This window comes from Cyrtonyx montezumae, unplaced genomic scaffold (genome assembly GCF_038088225.1).
Source record: "Cyrtonyx montezumae isolate F1298 unplaced genomic scaffold, pur_monq_1.0 scaffold_8, whole genome shotgun sequence".
Taxonomy (NCBI): domain Eukaryota; kingdom Metazoa; phylum Chordata; class Aves; order Galliformes; family Odontophoridae; genus Cyrtonyx; species Cyrtonyx montezumae.
Window position 1 is genome coordinate 7,045,576 of NW_027072089.1, and position 26,625 is coordinate 7,072,200.

Below are 26,625 nucleotides of genomic sequence, written 5' to 3' on the forward strand. Positions count from 1 at the left end.
TGAAGCATTCCCTTAGTGCTATAGAACATACTCAATAACCATAAATGGCCAAGGAACCTTGGAAACCTCAGCAACTCTCCAGAAATAAAGAAATGGCTGTTATTATCACAATGTGTAATGGAAATGCTATTTGAGATACATCATGCTCTTTAAAAACCATAAGAAGCATTCTCTGGTGTTTAAAGCCCATTACTTCTCTCAGCAACAGGTCATGGAATCAAACTCACAAACCTTATATTTAAATAACATTACTGGCCTGGTTGCAACCCATGAAAAGTAATGAGAATGCTCAATTAGAGTTTCCAGTTTAACCTTAATTCATTCCACATTGTTTAACTGTTACAGCATATGTCTCATGTCATATTTACAGTGAGACATCTCAGAGAGTGAAGAGTTCCTCTACAGCCAAGCAGTTTGGATGATCTGAAAGTATTTTTACCTTGGTTTTTGAACTTTTTGAACTATTCAACCCTTCTTCCTTTCAGAGTGCAACCTACTGGCAGTGAGAGGGAAGAGTGCATGGCTCTGTAAATTATATCCTGTTTCAGTGCTGTGCCACTGTCCCTCTCCCATCCTAAATCATGTTAAAAGAGTTTGGGAACATAGTTTTACTTCTTTCCTCCACCTGTACATAAAGAGACATTACGAATAAAGGGATTGTGTAACAAGTGAGTGTAAATATAAACTGTCTGATATTGTAAAAATGATCAGAGAGTCTTTATTGAGATCTCGTATCTTTTCATCAGGAAATGTAATCCCATAGTAATGGAAGTTCATATTTTTACAAAGAATGAGACAAAAAGAAGCTATTTTGCAAAGAATGGATGTGTTCATTACACTCCATGTATGTATCACAGATGTTTCGCAAGACAAAAGCTGTGATTGCTATGCAAATAATTTATGTTTGCCTTTCAGAGCTAATAGTCCTTCCACAATTACAAAATATTTCCCTCTCTTAAAAAAAAAAAAAAGTATTTATGGTTGAGATGGATGTTGGGGTGATGGAATGTCTGTTATGCTGCAGTAAAGGACTGTGCTGGTTAAATGTTGATGTGTGAAGTGTAACTTTTACGCAACTTGTCATCTTTAAATATTTAACAGCTGCTTCTCACAAAGGATGCCCTCCTTCCTGCAGAATGAGCACATAATAAAGACTGTGGTGCCGAAATACTTTGCATTCTGGGATTTAGATCATCTCTTCTCTTAGGGCAGGATATAAGAGCTTGATAAGTTCAGCAAGGATATACTCAACAGCACTCCAGTTATGTGGAAGCTGATATGCTTTCAGCCTGAGATAAGAAGTTAGAAACAAGAACTCCCATTGCTAGCACTCATTTCTCAGATTTACAGGGACTAAAGTAGTTGACATCTTCCAAAATAAAGGATGTTGATATACAGCAAAAGTATGAGTTTAGTCATGGCATGGAAACCCCAATGCAAACTAAAACTATGAAATGATCTAATAAGCCTTGTATTTTAGCACTTTTTTGTCATGATAAGGACAAATCTTTGATGCTTTATTTTTATTCTTGGTTCTGTGTCATGGTTTATGGAGAATGAGAGGGAGAAGCTTTATAATTCTTGGGTTTCAATTTATTTAGGCAAGTTATTCATCTGTAAATAATTACATTTGTTATAATGCCATGGACATGCTGTTCTAGAAGATCTTTTATGTATTCTTTTTCTTTCCCGTGTGATGAATATGAATTTTCCCTACAAAATTCTGGCCAGAATCTCATTGCTCTTATTTCTGAATATTAATCACAGTTATTTCCTCAGGAACCAGAAACAAAGTTACTGACAGCTAAATATCATATACACTCACAATAGGAAAAGATATGACTCCAAAGCACGCATTGTTGTCTATGCTCAAAGTGCTGCTCCTTAACAACACAGCATCCTAGGAAAATATGGATAAGAAGCTTGTTCCAGTAAACAGAGTCTTTCTCTGAAAGTTCTTCACCAACACTCCTAGTTCCACAAATCGTTAAAAAATACATAGGACAAGACTGACATTAAAACTGCAGAGCACTTAGAATTTCTGTTTCCATTTCCCTCACTAAGTCTGCAGATGACAAGTTGGGAGGGAGTGTAGATCTGCAGGATGGTAGAAAAGCACTACAGAGGGACCTGAATAGACTGGTTCGATGGCCTAAGGTAAACTCTATCAGTTTCAATAGGGCCAAGGGTACTTCATTTTGGTCACAACAACCCCAGGCAACCCTACAGGCTTGGGGAGGAGTGGCTGGAAAGCTGCCTGATGGAAAGGGACCTTGGTGTGCTGACGGGCAGTTGGCTGAATATGAGCCATCAGAGTGCCCAGGTGTCCAAGAAGGCCAATAGTATCCTGGCTTGTATCAGGAATGGTGTGGTGAGCAGACCAGTGAAGTAATCCTGTACTCATCACTGGTGAGGCCTCACCTTGAGTACTGTGCTCAGTTCTGGGCACCTCTGTACAGAAAGGACATTGAGGTGCTGGAGCATGTCCAAAGAAGGTCAACAAGGCCTGGAGCAGCAACTGAAGGAAATGGGGTTGTTTAGTCTGAGGAAAAGGAGGCTGAGGGGAGAACTTACTGCTTTCTTCAAATACCTGAAAAGTGATTGCAGTGAGAGCAGGGTTGGTCTCTTCTCACTGGTGACAGGTGACAGGACAAGGGAAAATGGACTCAAGTTGCTCCATGGGAGGTTTAGGAAAAATTCGTTAGAGAAAGGGTTGTTAAGCACTGGAATAAGTTCCCCAGGGAGGTGGTTGTGTCACCATCCCTGGATGTGTTTAAAAACCGTATGGATGTGGTGCTCAGGGGCATGATTTAGTGATGGGTTATTAGGGTAGTATGCTTAGGTTGAGGTTGGACTCGATGATCTTGAAAGTCTTTCCAACCTGAGCAATTCTATGATACTCTGATTTGTGCTCCATGTTTTTTACTCAAGCAGATTTTGCCTCTTCTATCAACCATAAGAGTTATAAATTTAGTTTTATTTAAGGAGAAAGGCAAACCTTTGCAAAAGGTTTAGTTCTTGAAGAAAAAGAAGTCATGGGCTTTTTAATGAAATCATGCTCCTTTCATTTTAATTCTTAACAATTCCCAGTTCATCTCATCTTATGATTTTTGCAAAATATTGTCATGAGACAGAGAGCAAGACAGGCAATCAGTTGGACCATAAAAATGATTAGATGTCTGGGCAAAGCTAATGATAGCCACATTTAAGAGTCAGTGGAAAAAAAAGATAAGAAGAGAGGATTTAGCCAATTTATTTTAAATATCTATCTCAGTATGAGAAACATTTCTTTCTGAGATTGAGTAAGGAAGGAGACTAACTCACTATTCGGAATATGTGCATAACAGAACTATAATCTAATTATTTTAGATGACCTTATTTGTACCCCATGTGCTTTCAACAAAATCATGGAAGTCATGGATCATCCTTCAGTATGAATTCCCAGTATTCTGGGAAATTGCCAACCCTTGCAAAAGGACAGATCAGAAGCCTTACATGAAATAGTGCTTTGAAATTAACCTTGAAGTAGCTGTAAGCAATACATTTCCTTTCTGCTGGGACAAGTTCTGCTGTTGTATTGCTTGTCCTGTTCCTGAACTTCAGATACTGCAGCCCTCTGTGATCTGATAGTAGAGCTAACATATTTCAGCTGTTAATTCCTATAACACATATGGCCATCTTAAAATAGCCAAAATGGAGCAGTACTTGGGAATTACACATGCAGTGGAAATGTGTCTAAGCTAGTGCATCGATTTTCTACTCCACGTGAATAATCCTCACTTGCAAATCACACACATATAAAAATCTTTGGAAAGCAGAAAACTAGCAAAACTCTGCATAGCATCTTCAACTTCATTTTTACCACAAATTCCCCCTGGTCTTATGCTGAAGTATGATTAGAGGATATGCCTTCTTTTGTAACAGAAGCCAAGCCACAACAATGTGTAGTAATGGGTACTTTCATTGTTATTACTGTGGGGCAGACAGGGTCTAGCACAGAATCACCATGGTGAAAGAGTACAGCCCTAATTGCCTTGAAAATGGGTCTAAAGGGACCAGCTTCCTGTCTAAATCCGCTTTTCTAATTATAGTCTTTTTTTCTAATTATATTCCAAAATGGCCATGAACTTTGACCCAAGTTTGTAGACATTGCTTGAAGACTGCCCTTGGCCCTCATTTAGTGACAGCCACCAGACGGGTGTGTCCCAGCACTCGTGAATCATCACCAAAGCAGTTCTTCCTTGTTTACATTAAAAGAGGTGGAAAATGAATGTTTTTTGAGCAAAGAGATAAAAAACAAAATCTCTAATGCAAATATTAGAAATGCACAGAAAGATGGTAGACGGCACAGCCTGAATTATAAAGACTGTTTTATAATGAAGATACTAAATTAAAGCAAATCCAAGTTCAAATGATGCCTCTTCTAGATGCCTGTTCTATGTTTTTCATCAAGTCACAGATTAGATCCTTCAAAAAACACATAGGCCCCAGGCCCCAAATCTCCTTTTCTCTGCGAGGTGGAGAATATATATTTCTTCCTGCTATGTCTTATTTTTTGCAGAATCCTTTTCATTCTCTTCTCCTCCGTCTCGTAATACCTATAAGAGTAGTTCAGCTACACATATGAAACTGCCTGTGAACTGCCCACAGAATATGCACACAAAGCTGTGTATATATTTTGCATTCGTAACTTGTTAATAAAGATTGCCTTAATGCTCAATTCTCCAATGAATATTCTTCTGTAGAGAAGCCATTTAAACCTGCTGAAAGTTTGATATCCTAGAGATATATCAGCACTAACAAAGTGAACTGCTTTTGTGAGATGAGACTAGGTTAGGAGAACAAGTACACCGAAGACCTTCAGAGCTTTAGTGGTCACATAGAAAACAGAGATTTTTATGAGACATCTCAATTTCCATGGCTTAAAAATCCAGGATCAGTGGCTGACCCGTGTCAGATATCAAATCATGATGCCTGAATCTATCAAGATAAATTGCTGTTGTCTCCAAAAACTCAGACAATGCTTTCAGAAATCAACAGTACCACTTTAAGGTGGTAAGACATGTAAACTAATGAAATGGGGACAATTAGAAAGCTATCCTAAGATGGGGATAACATAGAAAAATAACAGACAAAACCAAAACCACTAAAAAGATATAAAATATAAAAATATAATATAATATATTATATATAATATATAAAATGTATATTATATATTATATATAAAATATAAATATATAATATTATATATAATATAATAATATAATAAAATATATAATATAAAAATATAAAATATGAAAATATAAAATATAAAAATAACAGCACAACAGAGAAATGATCACTGGAATTGTCCATGAGGGTCTTGGGACACTGAAGGATTTTTGTAAAGGAGCTGAAATGAGAGACTGCCCTAAAGGTCTTCAGCCTTCAGTAGGGGGTCTGATCATTTGTCAGCAAACTTGGAAGAATAAATGGTATTCAGTTCGGAAACCGAAAGCATCTACAAAGTCTGAGTACTATTCATCAATACACTACATTAAATTACTCTGGCACAACATATTGAAAACTACTGTAACTAGGGTGAGATCTTCTTCACAATGCAGTGATGGAGCACTGGCACAGGCTGCCCAGAGAGGTGGTGGAGTCTCCTTCCCTGGAGACATTCAAGACCCACCTGGACACCTACCTGTGCAACCTGGCCTAGGGAGCTGCTTTGGCAGGGAGTTGGACTCAATGATCTCTGGAGGTCCCTTCCAACCCCTACAATTCTGTGATTCTGTGATTCACTGTTGTTGTGTGTTACTACAGGTAACAGGGTAGACTAATCAACACTAGCAACGTGAAGACAAGGGAAAATGTCCAGATGTGGATCTCATTTTTCTAAAAAAAGGTTTTCTGAAATCGGCTGTGTGAAAACTGGAGTAAAGGGGATGTTTGGATTCCAGGTTTCCAGGTTATGTTAGTCATACTGGAATGAATAACACTTAGAAAGAAACTGAACTTAGGTAAAAATGAATTTTTTTTCATTGATGCAAGCACTGAACATAATTCAGAATAAATCTGTGCTTCTCAAATAAGAAGCACACCAAACACAGTAGTCTCCAGTACTTGCATCTCCTGAGTTAGAGAACAAAAGGAACATACTACTACAGGCGTGATAGAATTTCCATTACAGAAACTCATGTTTTCTCATTTCAACGTGAAAGAAAAACTAATCACATGCCTTGGAATTATGAAACTGTGGTTGAATTTCCAAGAAAGCCTAGCAGCTGTGATTGAGCCAAATGCTTCAAGCCAGGAATGCTGGTATGTGTGCATTAGAGGAGAAGGAGAGGGTGTTTGGATTGCTTATAGCAAGGAACATCTTAAGGCTCTGAGGTCAGAGGGCTGCTCAGAGGGTGAGATGGGCTACCATGTGATGCAGGCACAAACTGGATCTGGGTCCCAGCCAAAGGGACCACATAGAGAGGGCTGAAGTTTCACTAAACAAAAAAACACATCCTTGACATTTCACAGATACACAACAGAGTGATGTTAATGAGATGTAGTCAGATGAATCGGGAATGCTGAGAAAGAGGATTTTGAAGAAAAATCTGACCCAAAATTGAAAGTTGACAGTGAAATGAAAACTGACCTTCAATAGAAAGATCAAACTGGAAATACAGCTTTCAAGCCACCCTTTCTTTGGTGCTTCTTCTTTTCCATTTCATAGTCAGACAGAGTGAATATTACTCAAAGAAAAATTAATGTTTTTTCTCTCCATATTAAAAATAACAAGAATCTAGAGGTAAATGTAGCCTGTTATTTTCTTGCATTGATTGAGGAAAGTTTCAAGCTCCTAAGTGTCACAGCAATTGTTAGATTTTGTAGAAATTGAGAGCTGCAAGTGGAGGAAAGGGTTTCTCCTTTTCACACATCATTCTTTCCTGTGTGTTTCTTAGGGGAAAGAGAGCAGATCTTGTTGAACCAGTTGTAAAAAGTTGTGTTTTTCTGGATCTCCCTTTGTCTCTCCTTCTTCCGCCACAGTACCAAACCTTCTGTCTTCCTATCTTACTGTTGCACAGCCTTTGCAATGCATTTTATAGAATCTTGGAATCATAGAATGACAGAGTGGCTTGGGTTGGAAGGGATCTCAAAGATCACATGGTTCAGACATCCCTGCTGTGGACAGGGTTGCCAACCACTAGATCAGGCACCAGATCAGGCTGCCCAGAGTTGCATCCAACCTAGCCTTGAACACCTCCAGGGGTGCAGCATCCACACCTTCTCTGTGCAGCCTGTGACAGCATCTCAACATCCTCTCAGTGAAAAATTTTCCCCCGTGATCTAATCTAAATTTCCCATCTCTTGTTATAAAATCTTTCTCCTTTGTCCTATCACTATCATATTGTGTAAAAAAGTCAGTCTTCCTCCTGTTTATAAGCTCCCATTATAACCTGTCTATAATATAAAATTAAAAATCTTGGGCATGCTTTTGTTCCAAGATCATGTTTCTGTTCCAAGATGCTTTTCCCAAACTATTCACAGCAATTAGTGCAGGTCAGGAACAGTTTCCAGCGGGTCCATTATGTGCAACTCCTTCTTTGGAAAATGAATAGGTTTTTAAGTATGGCCATGGGCCATTCTATGACAACTGATCTAGCATTAGGTCTAGCATTAGGTTTTAACTCATACTGATATAAACCAAGAAGAATGTGTCCAATACATGCCTACAGCACCAGTGAATGTATACACTCGTTATTCAACACATTTATTTGTTATACATCCTATTATGATACACCACTGTAGAACATCAGTCTGTTCTGAGGTTTGTTTGTGGCTAAACAGACAATTGTTTCAATGTTTTTGACTTTGGATTATCATCATCACATCATCCTTGCTTTCAGAATGATCTGTTTTGAGGGACTATAAACAATGTAAGGGAACACAGGAAGAGGGAACAGAAATACTTTTGTGAGACTAAAACGCTTCAAAACACTCTGTAGATGAAGATTAGAAAGGACTGAAGTCACCCAGACATTTGGAGTAGTACTGTAGTGAAACTTGGGACCAGATTATCTCTGATTTTCTGCAGGATGAAAAATGAAGACCCACAAGGAGCTTGAGAAACATTCAATTAAGGAAAAATCTAAAACTTGCATTTTCTATTATTGTTTGTTGTTCTTTGGAAGTAATTAGAAAAAAAATCCTTTTAATTCAAAGTAAAACTTTGCAGACCAAAAACTTCTGCTTCAGTCTTAATGGTGCAGGCGTGTCTAAAGCATACACAACACATTGTCCTCAAACAGCCAAGGATTAATGCAAGAATTACATTGCCATATGCTTCCTCTCCTATTTTTTTTTCTTTCTCTGCTTTTCATGCAGCAGTTGATTCTACCAACACTTTATTTTTCTTCAGCACAGATAATCTTTAATCCCAAAGGATAACTTTTCTGATCTTTAAATGTTTAGATTTTGTGAATAGTGAAGAAAAATGAAAGGAGTTTTTGGCTCTGCTCTGACTGACTCACCAGCTACTGGATGACAATCTGGAAATTTTTAAGCTCTCCTGAAGGTTTTGTCTGTTAATAATTGAGGTGATACACACTTTTCTGAGACTACCAACAGCCTCATTTGTCACAAGCTTTACTCAGGACTCTGTAGATGATTATTATGTCACTTAATGCTTTTTCTGCGGAGAGCATTGTGCTTAATAAAATTAGTTACAAGGAGACACTGCAAGATGGTGGTGAAAACTGGACAGGCTGTATCTGTGTTTAGGGATTTTAAAATAAGCTCTCAGTGTTTGCAAGTTATTTCTATGCTCATTCTATCTGCCATCAGTCTGCAGAGTTTTCCCTGAAGGTGTAATAAATAAATGACATCCCTATCATGTCACGAGCTGCATAGATTCAGATTACAGCTAAAGAAAACTACTGAAGACTGCAGCCACTGGGGCAAAAGATAGTTGAGTAAATCTGATGCCTTCATATTGTGAAAGATACAAAGATGATGAGGCACAAGAGAGACTGCAAAACAGTGCTCTTAGCTGTGCATCCAAAAGTGGTCACAGAAGCACAGAATCAGGATATCCTGAGTTGGTGGGGACCCTCAAAAATCGTCGAGTTCAACTCCCTGCTCCACATAGAACCACCCAAAATTCAGACCATATGTCTGAGAGTGTTGTACAGATGCTTCTTGCACTCCAGCAGCTCGGGTCTGTGCCCACCATCCTGGGGAGCCCATTCCCTGGCCACCACCCTCTGGTGCAGACCCTGTCCCTGACCCCCAGCTGCCCCTCCCCTGACACAGCTCCATGCTGTTCATAGAACAGTAGAATCATGGAATCATAGAATTATAGAATAAAAGAATGGTTTGGGTTGGAAGGGACCTTAGGGACCCATCCATTTCTAACACCCTGCTGTGGACAGGGCTGCCACCCACCAGGTCAGGCTGCCCAAGGCTCCGTCCAATTTGGCCTGGAATGCATCCAGGGATGGGCATCCACAGCTTCTCTGGGAAGCCATATGTATTTTTTTAATTCTTTTTTTTTCCCTTCTTCTTTTTTTTATTTTTTCTTTATAAATTCAGTCTCCTATTCAATCCCTGCATGTGGCAGTCTCTTCCTGCTTGTTGCTTGTTGAGGATCTCTTTATAGATGGGGCTCGCTGCCTTGCAGTGCCATCACATTTACTTTTTTTCCTGTCCACCCCTCCCACAAGGAAAGCTTTTGACTTGAGTTAGAGAGCTTGATATTGATTTCAGTGAGAACAGAGCTCAGATCTGTTTGATCCTTTCTTCTTTCAAAGGACTCAGAACAGAAATTCAGGATCCTTCCAGGGCTGGATACTTTCCTGGACAATTGTAAAAAGCTTTCCTGATCTGGCTGTGAGACAAGTGATCAGAATTTCACTTGGATGAATTGTTCTCAAATCGTGTCTCTCATGAGTTAGACAAAAAAAAGCTTTTCTTTTGATGTCTGCTGTGATGTAGGGTTTTGTTGTTGTTTTATCTCAGCGTAGTTTCTTCCCTGGACTTATTTACTCTAGTGGATGGGTGAAAATGCTGAGTGGGAGTTAACCATGTTGTGACTCTGACACCACTGCAGTAAGGTTACTATTATTACCATTATCATTATTAACATTGTTATTATAATTATTATTAGTTATATAGTTACCACTAGGTTTTATCTACTCCCTGTGACTGAATTAGCTCCTTTCTGAAGAACTCCATTCCTTCAATCAGCAATAAACTGAATCTCCATGCACCTCTTAATATAAATGCTACATTCTATCCCATTTCTGTGTTTGTTTTTTTTTCCCTTGTCAAAGTCATCAGAAAACATGAAGTAAATTTCATGAAAAATACAAGCTGAATAGCTCCAAATTCCCCACTACCCCATGACAAGCAACAATAATGTCATAAAACACAGTGGGTAAAATATTTGTTAGGATTGGATGCAGTTAAAGACAACATCCCCACACAAGTCAAAATGATCAGGAATTCTTGCAAAGTCCTAGACATCTGGAGAGAAGAGAGGTTCCTTTCTGGGGCTTTGCAATGCCTTCCAGCTGTTGGCTTTGCACTCATATTGGAGATAGGAATTAAGTAGGAGAACTGTGTGATGTGAATATAGATAGTGGGAAGAAATAAGACAGAGTGAAATGAGTAATTAGGGGTTAAAGCAAATAGAAAGAGCAGCTGCAGAGGACAGGAGGAAGTGAGGGCAAGAGAGAAACTGTGTTGGAAAGTTGAGCCTCAGAAGGCGAAAGGAACACAGAGCAGGACTCCTTCAGGAGAGAATTTCCTGTCATCTCAGGGGCTGTGACTGAACCTCTATCAGTTGGGTAATGTGAATTTGTTGAAACATTTAGGTACTGGCAAAAGCACTGCTGTTATAGACGAAAAGAGCCCTTACAGGAATCTGATGAGCAATAACAGTGCTTCTTCACTAGTACAGGCTGATCTGTGTAGAGGGATCTAGACGAACCAACTATCCCAGTTCAGTTGAGCAGGAAAGTCTTCTCTAAAATGGACCTGACTCAAGGCAGCACCAAGAATAGGGTGAGAGTGGGGCCTTCTCTAATTTATCTTTGTTTTACAGTAATTTCTTGCACTGCTAGATGTTAAAATCTGAATGGTTTTCCATTTTCCTGTGCTCCTCTATCTCTCTTTAGATGGTGGGAGCAGAAAAAATGGGCAAGAAACTGATGGAAGAAACCCAAGCAGACATTCACGCTGGCAAGCTGAAAATCAGGAGACCCTAGAAGGATGGAAGAGGTTCTCATATTCCATAACTTGGGCTAGTTACGCCAGGACTTAGTTTAGTTTGTCCAGCTGTAAAATACAAGCAGGAAAAGAAAGTAAATATGCCATGTTAAAAACTGTAATCGAAAGTTTAATGTGTGAAAAGTAGAGAAATGTCCTACAAAGACATAAGTAAAGAGCAGTCCCCTACCCTCAAAAATTAATGCATCTCAGGATGGGCAAGAAAGCTGGTGAAGAATCTGGAGCAAAAGTCTTATGGGGAGCAGCTGAGGGAACTGGAATTGTTCAGCATGCAGAAGAGGATGCTCAGGGGAGACCTTATCATTCTCTGTAAGTCCTTGAAAGGAGGTGCTGAGGAGGAGGGTGGTCACTTCTCCCAGGTAACAGCAATAGGACAAGAAGGAATGGCCTCAAGTTGTCCCAAAGGAGATTCAGATTGGTTTTAAGAAAAATTTATTCACAGAAAGAGTGGTGATGCATTGGAACAGGCTGCCCAAGGAAGTGGTGGAGTCACTGTCCCTGGGGGTGTTCAAGAAAGGGGTAAATATGTCATCTGTGGGGCATGGTTTGGTGGGCATGGTGGTGATGGGTATATGGTTAGACTAGATGATCTTAGTGATCTTTTCCAACTTTGATGATTTATGATTCTAAGGTTTGCTGCTTGGCAGTAGCTGCTCTTGAGCATCCTATTGCACCTCTGGTTGGTACAGCATGCTAAAAGACCATGCAAGGTTAACTGAATTCAAAGTTAAGATTATCAGTCAAGAAGATCCTTGAAACCTAGCAGGTAGTATGGGAAACTGGACAGCAGCCTTAGGTCAACACTGGGCTATCACAAAGGGAATGTGATCCTTGACCAGATCCATCCCATTCAGCCATGGAGAACAGCATGCACAATTGAGCAAGAAGATTAGCATGAGAGAAAGAAAATTTCACCCAGAATTAAAGGGTGTGAATCGAAGTAGCAAATTAGATTTTTCTGAGCAGATTTCAAGCACTTGTTACATAGGAATTGTCCTCAAAAATCAGTTTTCTGATGTTCTGTGAGGCTTCACTGAACTGTGATCTGTGACATAAATAGCCTTCCTGAGAGGTAAGCACAGTCCAAAAAGTCTACGTTTAGCATGTTAAAATATTCCTTAACCTGAAGAAAGGGTGTAAATATGGAACTGGATTCTAGGGTGGAGGACTGTTTTTGTTTTATAACTTCTTTGTGTGTGTGTTTCTGTGTGTGTGAAAGGACTGTAAGAACAACTGCTTCTACAGGAGGAAGGGTGTTTATGGCATCTTGGCAAAGCAATGATTCTTTCCCTTAAAAACACAGTCACTGCTCTGAGTGCAACTGGTATAAATCAGTGCAGCATACAGACTCTGGCTCTGCTGGCATTTCATACTTCAGCTGTGAGATAGACCCACAGCTTCTGATAGAAAGATCATTGCCAAATTTAAGAGCTTCAGCTTTTGTTCAGGCATTTATTACCATAGGGAAGGGAGTGCAGGTCACATGCGATTGATGTGAGGCAAATTTATGTCAAGTTTAACCTCTCTCTCTGCCTGTCAGCCTTCTGCTGCCTTTGAAAGTGGTCAGGCTCGTGTCTGTATGCTTGACTGTGTTGGAAACAGTTTGTCAGGCTGATCCTCTGAAGGGCTCCACAGGAGAGAGTTCATCTCCCAAGACCTCACAGCACAAGTTGCCATGGACCAGGAGGCTGCAATGAAGACTGTGAAGGAGCAGTATTAGAGTCAAAGAAACTGGGCAGTCATCCACAACTCTGAGCAGCCTTGGAGGTCTTATTTGGTGCCTATAAATGAGCACTTAACAAACTACTTCTCTATGAAATATTTCCCTACAAGAATTAAGGACATGACAGTGATTGTAGTAATGTGCAGCTCTTGTTTATTCCACTCTGAGTTAGGCAGCTGGCTAATGTTATGATTCTGAACCAAAATAGAACAAGAGGTAATGCCTTTAAGTTGTGCCAGGGGAAGTTCAGGTTGGATATTAAGAAATGTTTCTTCTCAGAAAGTGGTAATGGAACAGGCTGCCCAGGGAAGTGGTGGAGTCAGCATCCAAGAAATGTGGAGATGTGGTACTTAAGGACATGGTTTTGTGGGCTGGTGGTGGTGGATTGATGGTTGGACTAGATGGTCTTAGTGATTCTATGATCTATGATATACGTGTCTCCCTTCAGCTCATTTTGAGAAGTGACATCCCTCACAGAGTTCCTTTCTGGAAAAACAGAGACAACATCATGCTCATCCTTCCATTCTGTTTTATTTGCTAGAAACTACCCACAACTACTAATAAGGAGCTGTTGGTCACCATTCAAGATTGGTTTGCACACTACAGAATAGTACCTGATTTTTGCAAATACCATACACCTTACCCCCTCTATGACTTTTGAACCAAAACACCCAATTGGAATTTCTGCTTCATTTTATGTTTCTCAAGCTCAGTGTTTGCCTTAGGGAAAGCTTGTCGTTGTAGCCAGGGTAGTAAAGTTCTAGGCTAGATGCGAGCAAAAAGCCTGCTAGAGGCATGCTGGATGCTAGAGGTATCAGTCTGTCATGCTTGAACCATGCTAGTCCTGGAGTAACATAGCATCCAGCCAGCCACTTGTCACTCCAGTGGTCAGCCATTAATTCAAACCTGTATTCACTCTACATGTCTTATGAGACTGCCTTACCGAGAGATTGTATTTTGAGGTATGCAGGCAGAAGCTCTTAAACAATTGATTTTTTTCTTTTAAAATTCATCCTTTTTTTTTTTTTTAATGCAGTGTTTGAGCATTGAAGTATTGAAGTATTAGATCTTAAAATGGAATGATCTATTTTTCATTAATGACATTGAGTTATTTAATTCTACTGATTTTGAAACTGAAATATTTGATTTTAAAATAATAGTACTTGAACAGATATTACTGAATAAATGAAATCAAAACCATAGCCTTCCTGGCTTTGGTATTTATTTATTTATTTATTTTCATATTTTGTATTTTTTTCTTCTGAATTTTCAAATCATTCTGTCTCAGTTCCTTTCGGATGACAACAGCCTTCTAGGTGTTTTCAAAAGTATTTCTTTATCTTTTGTTTGTTTATTTATTTATTTATTATTGAATGAATTTTTGACCAGATTTTATTTTTGACCTTTCAGCCTAGGGCGATTTGCTTTGCTGTGAAAAGTCAATACTCATTTATGTACCTGATGTGTCAATCTATGTGTTATGAACTGAGAAGCAACAGAAGGTCATTTTGCTCTTCAGCTTCGGCTCTCATTTCTTTTAACTGCCTGATGTGTGGGCTGGATCACTGCCTTCAGCAAAACATATAAAATGCTGTTGCAAACTGGATGCAACTCCACTGACTTCTTTTATACTGTGGTTGCAAAAAAAAATGTAGGTAGGTTTGCATTAATTCTGTATATGAGGACATATATATGTATTAACTATTATGAAAATGGGCCAGCTAGTCACATTAAACAAAAATAAAAGGCAAACTTCTCAAGGTCTGTCTTACTCCGTATTTATCAGAGAAGCTAAGGAAAAGGCTGAATTCTCCCTGTGCAAACCAGCAGGAATTCTAACAGCTTCCAAATGCAGTGGTGCTTTTTGACGTGGACATTCGCTCGTTATGGAAGGGCCAACACTCCTGAGTAAGCACTGACCATTGCACAGATGTAGGGTGGGGTTTCCAAAACCATAATGTAAACTGGGCATTCGAATTCCCTGCAGGTTAGTGGGATCTGACTTACAGCATTCCTTAGTGAGCTTGGAAAACAAATCTGTAACATTAAAAAATATCCAGTCCAGGCTAATACAATGGCCTACATGATACCGTCAGCTTCACTGACTTCTCAAGGACTTCTCTATAGGGATCAGAAAGAAAGCAGAAGAGATAAGATACTGGGACATTGTTTTTGATAGCGTGATAGCACAATACATGAGGAGTAACAGCTGGGAGGAAAACTCTCTTAAAACAACAATATAACAGCTTTTGTAATGACTCAGTGTCTGTGCTGTGAAACGTGGCATTTTCCACAAAATCAATGCAGCCAACCTCCAAAAGTCTGAGTAAACTAGGCAGGAATTCTGATACAAAACTGTCTTAATTCTCACTGATGACTTGTTAGCTCTCACATGAAATTTGGTTTAGCTGCTGCTGGAATCAAAGTGTCCTTTGGGCAGTTGGAAAACTGTGAGAGAGAGCTCATATCATTGTGACCAAAGGCCTCACAGGAGGAATGGCTTCTGCAGCAGAAGCTTTGGACCACCAGATTATCACAGAAATAGAAAGCATTGACTTTCACACTTCCTATTAAAGAAATTCTCTCACCACCTGAAACATAAAAAATGCCTGTTAGGCAGGTATCTATGTTTCAAAGACCACGTGGAGGAAGATCTTTGTTTTTGTGATCATGTTTATCCTTTTAGCTTCATATGGGGAGGTGCAATGCTTGGTAAATCTGTAATTACTGCTGTATATTGGTATAACTGAAGCAAGTTAAAGAGGAGCCTTTCCTATCAAACAGAGCATTGTCTGTGATTCTCTTGTAGTAAGAGATTGAATTATTACATTTAGCCAAGCGTATTATATGATATGTGTGCCTGCAATATCAGGAAAACAACCATGATGTCCCAGCTGTGTGTGTCAAATCTGATGAAAACAATGTTCCAGCATTGCCATTTAATTAGCTTTTTTCTTCCCAACTCCAAATGGTAAAATATTTCCAATACAATAATTTTTTTTTCTGGTTGCCTGATACCTCTTTTGTAAAAAAAAAAACTGCACAAAATGCAGTAGGTTAAATGGCCAAGCCTTAATATGCAGTGTAACTCAGTTCCATGGACCTTTGGTTTTGGTGGCTTGTCTTTGAAAAAAGTTGAGCCTAAATGACTTAATCATCAGCTTGATTTGTCTGTGTGTGTTCACATGGAAGTTTCACTTTTAATAAATAAAAGCCATTTCCAGCAGGAGGGAGTAAAGCATGCCTCTAGGTGAGTGTGCTTCTGTGCATTGTTCCACTACCGGATCACTGAGGACTTTGGCACTTCAGCTTTAAGCACAATGACCTAAATAGTCTGAGAATGTATTATTCTTACAGAGAATTATATGTGGGAGCAGACTTGGCCTCTCAGTATCATGAAGACTAAAGTCTCCTGACCTCTCTTGTCAGTCAGCCCATCCTTATACTTACTAAATCTTCCTAATGGATTTGCCTGGGCTGTTTCCATTGGTGTAGTTCCCCGTGAGAAATACTAATCAAGGCAGGAAAGTGACCAGATTTGCAATGGAAGACTGAATAACTTGTGCTGCTGGAAAAGTCACTTCAGACTTCAAAGAAGTTTGAGCTTAAGGACCCAGGATGGAAGATGGGTGAAATACAGAATTAGATTAACATATGGGATCACAGTGCTGCAGTTTTTTGCTTCAAAACATCCTGTGGCAGCGGGGAGGTAAAAGAGGTATGGAGAATGTACTGGCAAGGAGAGTTTGCAGAGAACCAGAAAATAGTAGAGTATTTATGAAGAGGAAAAAAGAGCATGTAGGAAACTGGGAGAGAGACAGAATGGACCGAAGAGCTGCATCAACATGACTAGGTAGGTTTGGAGTAGTCAGCTGCTAATTAAATAAAGTTGCTTCAGGAAAATTCTGTACTTATAAAGGTTCTTTTACCAAACTGACAATTAAGCTGAATACCTTAGGAGAAATCATCTAAAAAATGGTCATTCACACCTACCTACCAAGCCTACCAGAGGGGTAAGGCTATAATTAGGAGGCTATAAGGCCTGCTAGCCCAAAATTAAAAGCTTTTCTCCAATTCCATTGGCACAGTCATGCTCAAGATTAAACTGAATAGTGAGTATGGAAAGGGTATGTGTTTGTTTTTCACAAGCATGAGTCAATACTGAAGCCTTTTAAATATGTCCTCAGCATACCACCTCCTTGGCAGGACATGATAATGAGGCTGCTGAATAAAATAGTTTTCAGTGGTACTCAGTTTTGTATACATGATGCTTCAAGATATTGTGGTGCAGAAGACAGTGAGATCACAGTATTATGAAAGGAGCCCATGTTCAGCTGAGCATTTCCTGTTGAAGTTATTGAATTTTTCGAGGTTGTTTATCTTGTATTTTTGTTGTTTAATTGTTTTCTGTCTTAGAATTCAATCATTTAGAAGCCAACCAAAATCAATTACTTACTTGGAAACTGTCTTGTTTGGAATTACATGACCAACATTTATATACACAGAAGGGAAAAAGAAAAACCTTCTTAATTTATAGTTGTAAATATTCACATATATATATGTACACACACATATATAGTTACAATTTACTAGAATTTAAATTATTGCAGTATTATATTATATTTACTGCTCCAGTGTTTATACAATAGCCTTTTAATGTCTCTTCAACAGGAGTTATAGCAGATTGTGTTGATTCATCAAAATTTAGCCTGTAGTCCATTCGTCCCCAATGAGATTATCTGACTTAGTGTAACAAAGCAGCCAAGCATACAGCAATAGTAAACCCATTCTCCACAAACAATAGCCCACTTATTGTGTCTGTTTCACAGGGATTTGGCTGCTGTTCCGAGTAATTTCATTCTTGAAGAACAGTACAGAGCAAGAACAAATATTAGATGGGAGATGCCTGAACATCTGGAATGAAAGAGAGAAAGCAAAAAGTGACCTAAAATAATTTTAGATTTGCTGCAATGCATCTTTTCATTGGTTGAGGAAGAAAGTTTACACATCTATTGAAAACTAATATATATCAGTAAATACTCACAGGACTGTTAGGGTTAAGCTAAGGAGAACAGTGTGCTGACATTGTCCTATTTAGTTAATAGTGCTGGAGAAACCCACAGTTCTTTAGCTCACGTTAGTATTAAATAAATAAGAAAAGCTGTAACTCAGTCATGGCTCTTCCCGGGGCTGGAGGTATGTGCATATGTGAATACATGCAAAATCATACCTGTTATTAATATAAGACGTTTTGGCAGGGTACAGTAAGTTTTAAATAGAATCTGTCAGGCACTGATTTCCAAGAGCAGTCTCAAAAGAGGAAAGAGTGGACCCTGCCTTGGCCAAGGAATCACAACGACTGCCTCTGTAGTTACTGCAAAGAAAGCATTCTCTGTTGAGCTATATGATTAAGATCTGGGCTTTTAAAATCTTTTTTTAATTTATTACCAGTTATCTATCATAGAGAGTGATAACAGAAAACATTGTTTAATTTCTCTATCTTTTTCATTTTTAACAAGTTAACAGGATTTTGATTCTGATGTTTTTATTGTCTATCAAACAGGATGTAAGTACAAGTTATACAGTTTTCCTTCTAGCTAGGTATAATCCTTGGAAACCTGGATATGTGACAGACAGCAGTAACTGTTCATGCACTGGCAAAAGTCCCAAGCAGCAAACAAAGCCTTACAGGTTGTTTTATTAAACCATTTCAGCACTGCAAAAGAAATATGGGTCCTACTGAAATTTATGGGAACCTTGCTACTAGGTTCAGGACAGTCTTAATTTCACTTCTCAATTATCAAGAACAAGTGTGTGAAATACAGCCAATTATCTGTTGCCAAATGATCCCAGCAGTAGATTAAATACCTAATCCAAACTACCCGTAGAACCTTTTAGAGCTAACCTATAGCGTGCTTCTACTGTATGCTTACAAAACTTTCTGTGTCACACATCCCCTTGCAGAAGATATATGTTCCAAGGGCAGGATATTCTAAGCTTTAATAATGTTTTGCATTGACTCCTTTGTGTTATATTATAAGACTCAGTGTATGGGAGCTGTTGAATCATGGCCTGGACCACTGATTGATCACCTGAGGCTGAGTCAGCCGCAGGAGCACAGGTGAAGGCAATTCACCTCTGTGACCAGAAGGGGTGGAGTCTGGCTCTACCCCTCCCAGACTCCATTTAAGGGCTCACCAGCAGTGGGGGAAGATCCCTTGTTGGGGATTCCTCTTTTGGTGAGCCTTGACCATCTGCAACAGGTGAGCCTTTCTTTATTTACTGGTTGTTAGTTTACCACCCAGATAAGCCAAGCAAAATATACCATCCACCTTATTATTTTCTGTGGATACTATTCTTTCAGTTATTCACCCTACACCCAAACAGTCTTATACATATTTTTACAAGTGAGGGATTTCTGTTTTAAAGCTTATACATTTTGGGGTGGAAGTACTATAATGTTTTTCGGTTGCACAAATTAAGTCCAAGTACTTTTGTTTCGTTTTTGCAGTTTTTATTGATATTTCATTTTTTCAAATTACAGTTTCTGCTGAGTAATAGCTGTTGGGCTTATTTTATGCCATATTCCAAAGTTTTCTTGAATGGACTGCTTTACTTGTTTAGAAGGTTAGCTACAGGAAGCAGTTGCAACTCAGTTGCATGGGTGTGCAATTACATGGTAGACCCATCCAACAGCACTTTCTATCTGCTGTAAGCCACCTTGTCTCCCACTGGCTGGCTCTCGTTGAAGTCAAGTCCTTTGCTAGGGGCTTCAGTGGAGTTGAATTCTGCAGACTGTTCTCCATTACTTTCACTTCCTAAAAAGACAATATAATTAAGATTAAAGTATATGTAATATCTTTGATGCAGCAAGCTAGAAGGTATATACTTTGTTAATGACACTTTAATAAGAGCTTTTTTTTTTTTTGCAGCTGTAAGGGTTCAGGAAGCTACTTTTCTCAGTTGCAATCCATTTGTAGAATGCTCTCAGGTAATGACAGATCACCTGATGGTAATTTATTATCATGCTTCCAGCATTCTTTAAATAACTGCCACTGAAAAGCATAACAGGTTGCACTACAACTTGTTCTCCTTTTTATTTGGTCTTCTAATACTCACCTACCATGCGGAAAGTGTGGGGAGCATTAAGTTTTTTTTCTGTCTGGAATACAGAAAACCCCAAAAACTCAACTCTATAAGATCTTTTCTTTCATTTGTTTACAATCTGTGATTTTAGTCTTCTGCCCTGTTTCAGAAGTGCAGTTGTCTCTACGTGACTGAACTGTGCACAGAATGTGTACTAATGGTGTTTTTTATTGTATCCTAGCAGAGTGCTCTCACTGCTGCATAGAAGTCCCTCATACTGAAGGAATCTGTTTTCTAGAGGAGATTTCCAAAAAGAAGGTGTGAATGAAATGAGTAAAAGATGAATGCTAACCACAACATTCCTGATTCTGCCTTGTCTGAAGTCTGAGCTTTGAATACTGCTACTTTGTTTGGACTCTTGCTTGTTTACACATTTGTGTCTCAAAGCTAATGGAGACGTCTTCAGCTCTGTTAGCATTTTTGACTTTTCTAAGCCTACAGATGGGGATCAAGTTTGGGTAATTTAGATGTGAAAAGCATGTCTAAATAGCTACATTTAAGCATATGTATTAGACTGACAAGACTTCACTTGGGAGGCACTAAAGGTATCTCATTCTGCCCATTGCTTACACAGGCACTTATTTGAGGAGAACTCATTTTTCTAGATGCCATTTACATGAGTAAGGGATGTGGACTGAATCCCAGCTAACCTGTTTGGGATGCAGTTAAAGGCCCCTTATAAAGTGACTCACTGTTATGCAGTGCAGTCACCACGCTATGCAAGGAGAATTTTTGCATTTAGACATACTGTCTGAGTATCCATAAACACTGTGGAGTTCCTGTTTTTAGCTGAATTTCAAGTTGTTAACACATTCCCTGGAAAAAACCGTCCACAGCTTTTTTTTTTCTACAGTGGCCGCTGTTCTCGTTTCTGGATATGATTATCCCTATGGAAACCATTGTGACTTAGTGGTACATAAACCACTTTGGATTCACACTGAAATGGGACCAAGGGAATTCCATTTACAACATCCAAAACTTTTTCAAGCACCATTGCTTTCAAATTTCCCCAGGTGCTCTGCCCTCCAAAATGCCAACTTTGCAAACTGTTTTCAGACAATTTCTACTGATTTTTAGAACATCTACAATGAAACATATTAAACTACTTTATGTTACTTGAACAGTCACTGCCAATAAATACAATGAAGAATTGTTGCATTTATAAAACTACTTTTGGTGAACTATATTTGGTTTCACCAAAATTCTTTTCAGGTATTAGTGGGAACAAATGACACATTCCATCATTAAATAATAGTCTGATCATGTCATGAAACACTTATTTAACTTTGGACATATATATTCACATAATGGAAAGAAAATTACAGGTAACAGTTAAGTTGGATGTATGTGCACAACAGATTTTATATCAAGTATTGGATAACCTGAAAAATATGTAACTTTATCTGTGCAAGAGATTCTAAATATTATAGGCTTTATTCTAAATACTGGAATTCAGGAGTTTAAGAATCACTCCATTTCCTGTTGGACTGGGACCTGTGGAGATTTGAGCCTTTATTTGACATTTGACAATAGAAATTTGCCATTTTTAAGTCGAGGTGTTTCAGAAGTAGTAAATAAAGGTTCAAGAAAAGTTTCTGAACCATCAATTGCAGTCAGATTTTATGATCGTTTACTCATGCAGTTCATCTCCATTTAATTTAAATCTGTTATTATTAGCAATGATAATATATATTTGCTTTTAAATTCTGGTGATGTATTAAGCAAGAGAAGTACTGATTTGAAGAAAGTGGGGAAATTATAAGAACACAGTTCATCAAACTTGGTTGAGAATGCATCAGAAGAGACCCTCTACAGCTTTACATTTGCATATGAAAACTGGATTGTATTGTTAGCTGTCTCTTGCTGCCATGCTTGTGAAATCCATCAACTCGATGTGGGGCACAAATTGCAATCCTTGACAAACAGAACTCAACAATTAGACTGGACTGTGTATCGTGCAGTCTGAAATACTATCACAAGAGATTTATAATTACTCAAGAGCAGGAAGCTGCTCTTTTTTTCCACTAAGTATATGTTGGATTGGATCTTACAGTAGCTGACTGCCAAATCGTCCCCTCTTCAGATAGAGTGCCAGGTGCATCAGCCAAAAATGGTTTGCAGAATTTCTGTCTCAAATCTACCATTCAACATAAAGCAAAGATCCCATATGACTGCTTGGAAGCACTCCAGGAACAGAAAGTTTGGAGCAGTTAGGAAACAACAGAGCTTCAGGGTGTCAGCTCAGAAGGGAAATACAGCAAGCTACCCCTTGTGCCATCAAGCAATTAATGCTGACCTAAAAATAATGGCAATGTAAACATGAAGACTGAGTTCTATTGACTGAACTGACTTAAACACATTTCACAGTCCCACCTGTCCATTTGTGCTAAACGTGATCTATGGGATCAATGCAAGTGACAGACTTGTACTGATGGGCTGATACAGCTTTGGCATGAATTTCAGCACAACTTCCTCTAACAAAGAAACTAAGGATCTTCAGCAATCAGCATCTGAAGTTCATACAATTCTTCTAGCTGAGCTGATGGGCATTAAGAACCTTTTTTTTTTTTTTTTCCATAGGACATTGAGCTAAAGCTATTATCAAGAGTGTCATGGCCAGAGTGTTTTTAAGTCACCGTCCTATGCTGAGTTCTGGAGCCAAAATGGATTTGATATGATATCTACTTAAGCAGAAATTATATGAGAAGTTTCAGTATTTCAGGGTGAAAAAAAGATTGAAGATTACTATAGTAGCAAGATGACAAGCCAGCGTTGCTATGACATGGAATTTAATAGAAGTGAACTGTGTGGTTGCATTACCATGGTGCTGAGGCCAAGTAAACACTGGCTTGAAGAGAAGGTAGGATGTACTCCTGTTTGCAGGGTAACATGTTGACTTTTAACACGTTGTACTTTTTAAACCTTCCTTTAAACCTTACTCCATAAATCTCACACTGTATGACTTGTTTTCCAAAATCTGACTCATCTGGTGAGCTCTTATAGTGTTTTTTTCTCTCCACCTCTTAATTTTTATAGAGATTCAACATTTGGCTTTAGCCATTGATGAGGGCAGGATATTGTGCTAGACAGACCTTTGAACTTACCCATCCACGAATGTTGTGTTATTTTTTTATTTTGGACAATTGAAAACCTCCTATATCTCAAAAGCAATCTGCCCTGTTTTATATTTTCCCACTTTTTAAGGAATTTCCTATGAGGGCTGGGAGTAACCTCTGTCCGTGGTGCTCAGTCAACAGCTGTACTGCTTGAGCTGTAACTTCAGGCTGGCATTGCATAGCCAGAGTGCTGCAAAATAAAGTCTCAAAAGCTCTAAAAGCTATGCCCTGGACCATTTAACTATCAGAATCGAGGTTTGCAAACTAGGAGTGTCTTGACCAGCAGAAAGCCATCTGACAGACTGAAAGGCACAGAGAGATACCAAGGATCAGATGAAAAGGCCTGCAGCAAAAAATGTTTAATCTGCTTTTGAAGACAGACCATAAATAATGATATAACCTGTTTCTTCAAAAGGAACATTAATTTTCTGTGCTTGCATTGGAACCACCAGTTTGATGACTTGGTCCATTTGAGGTAGTCTGTCAAACATTAGAGATGTTCTGGGTAGCTTGGTGTTTTGGACAGTACACTTTGTTTACAGAAATGCAAGTAGCTCCCAAAACAGAAAGGGTCCGGCCTGTGTTCACTGTGAAGATGAATCCTTGAAACATAAAAAAAACACTTGGGACATAAAGAAAAAAACAGTTCAAAAATCTCAGCCTGACAAAAAGAGATGTTTTTTTGTTTGCTCTTCTTGAGACTATCCAAATTCGTTAACAGCACACACAGAAAGAGGTATTTATTACCCAAAGAAATTGAGCAGTCAGTACAGAGCAGCGGACTGAAATTGGTCTAACTGTCCTCAGAAATATGAAAAAGAATTGAAAGAATTCTAGAGCTGAAAACTACAAGCAGTGTAATGAGCACAGCTATAAAAAAGTAAAATGAACTTATCTATTGTGAAGTCAAAACTTGAAGAATACATAATAATTTCTCCAACAGAGAAAAGAGTCTAGTCTTCCAGTTTAAGTAAAATATATATTACAACTTCAAATAAGGAGCAAATCATTAGAACATATAGCTTCATCATCTTTATAATTGCTGTAGGAGGATTTATCTAAACTCAAATTACAGACTAATTGCTCACCTGTGGATGCTTTCAGTCTTCTAATATAATCAGACCAAAAGGAACAGTCTGCTTTTTTCAATCCTTTAAGAGTAGGCATTGAAATGGTGAATTCTTTGTAGTTATCTCCATCATTTGGCAGAAACATTGGCCAGGGTGGCAGCAACCGTGACATTTTTCTTGAGAAACTATGACGATAGTTTGGATTTCTAAAGGGAATTAAATGATTTTTAGAAAATAATGACATGAGCAGCAGAATCACAACAGTAGATCAGCTGGGTCAAAGAAATGTGTATCCAGTCTGTCTGACCAGCAGGATTCAAATCCAGCCCAGACTGTTGAATTGTTCATGGTACTTCATCTGGAAGTCAGTTGTTAATCTGGTTCACTTCCTAAGGAACAGGTACACAGAGCTTGTATAGACACAGAGCTCATCAGCATCCTCAGCAGCTCTCAGTCCCAGAGCAACCCAAGGTAATCTAAAGAGCGTGTTAAGTTGTTGTAAAGTCAGTAAAGCTGAGGGTCATTTTCATGGTAGCTGGCAAATGTGTTAAGTCTGTCTTCATGCGCTTTCCCCCTTCTGGTGGGAATAAGGGAACTCTAAGCCTAGATGCTTCAGATCTGGAATCCCAGAACTAGGCCTTGAAACAACATCAAGGCCTTCTAACTTCAAATATTTAAATAGATTTTGCAGATGCTCTATGGAAATAAATTTCCTATTACTTCTAAGTACAAATTATACTACAGATCTTCAGTATCTACTTGATAACTTGTCCATGTCTTTCCAGCACTCTTGACCACAGAATCCTCTGTAGGAATACAAATTGTTAAAGGAAATGGAGGCTACCTGAGTGAAGAAAGGAGTTGACTTATATTCACTCTACTCTTTGCATGCTCCCCACCCACAGAATATCTTAAATGTCATGTACTTACCCAGAGTTCACAAAATTGGAGATATACTCCATAATTTGTAAGGAAAGTCTCTTTTCTTCCAGAGTATATTGTTCTTCATACTTGGGGTAGAATGGCAGTCCAAATGCATATTGAACATCCAGCAAGAGCTCAAGACCTGAACTAAAAAAAATATTTATACAAAGATAATTAAAACCATCATTTATTTATTCAGATGAGAAAGGGAGCTCATTTACTTAAAGAAATAAAGCAAAATTTTAAATAATTATTGACCATTGATTAGAATTTTCTACTCTGTGAGATTTCTTCAAACCAGAACATAAAGGAAGAGTAAGTGATAATTTGTGATTAAAGGTCTTTAACTTGTTACTAGAGGAGATGTGGACAGCAGGGCATATTTCCCAAGTTAATTAGGCATGTAACAGAACGTCAGTTGGATATTGCTTATTGCTTAAATGGCTATTAATTTTTGTACAAATTTTCACTAACATTAAACTCAGAAAGCAGAAGCAAATGGTGACATGGAATCTGGCAGCCAGTTTGGAAGGTTAATTATATTTTATTTCACAAACTTGAAATAAAATCTTGGCTTTCTAACTGGCAATTGGAGTTTTTCCATTGACTTCACTGTGGCCAGTATTCTGCTCCAGGTCTTTGGATAAAGGAAGATGTAATAGGAGATGTTTATGAAGATTTCTCTTATATATAGTTTTAATCTAATTTCTGGGCTGAGTGGTTTTGGTTCATACAGTCTGCTCCCTCCAAGTTTTATATAGCAGTCAAGTCAAAACAGCTTGAAATAATCACCTAGATCAAATTTAAGTAAGAATCATTGTTTACTTCCATGTGATAATTAACACATATAATAGGTAATATTTTAACAATTCAGAGACAGGATTGACCATGAAAGATAACAACCCCTGCAGGACTTAGCAAAGTTTACACGACTCAATATTCTCAAGCCCTGTGGAAAAACAGCAGACAACTTTCATTAATAACATTACATTTTTCTCAATCTATAGCTTTACAGCATGAATCAGATCAGGATACTTCTGGACTGGAGTCCATTTGCATTTTTTGTATCATGCAGTTAAACAAAGATCCTATTGACTTGATTAAATGCTGCATGAAGACAGACAGCATCAGGGGACCTGAGAGAAGGAACAGATGTCTGTGAGCAGAGACAAACAAATCCCAGATCCACTCAAAAGAATTTCATCTGCAGTGGCTGCAGAGGTTGTTGTTGAAAGGTGGCACAACTGAAACTATTTTATCTTTGGACGTGAAATGCAGCAGCACTGATCTGACCCAGATAATGCCTCTCATAGAACAAGGCTTGTATTTCAAACCATCGTGGGCAGGTGGACTGCAAGCAAGATGATTAGTTCACATT

General features: G+C 38.5%; 1 protein-coding gene across 1 annotated transcript in view; it reads right to left on the bottom strand.

Moving 5' to 3' along the window:
- Positions 1-19,504: 19,504 nt before the first annotated feature.
- The window catches only part of TG (thyroglobulin), a 142,622-nt gene continuing 135,501 nt past the window's right edge, over positions 19,505-26,625 (bottom strand). Inside the window, exons 46-48 of the mRNA XM_065752278.1 lie at positions 25,254-25,394; positions 24,342-24,529; positions 19,505-19,809 (exon numbers count right to left, since the gene is read on the bottom strand). Coding sequence (XP_065608350.1) covers positions 19,694-19,809; positions 24,342-24,529; positions 25,254-25,394 — 445 coding nt within the window. The 3' untranslated portion in view covers positions 19,505-19,693. The remainder of the gene's footprint in view (positions 19,810-24,341; positions 24,530-25,253; positions 25,395-26,625) is intronic.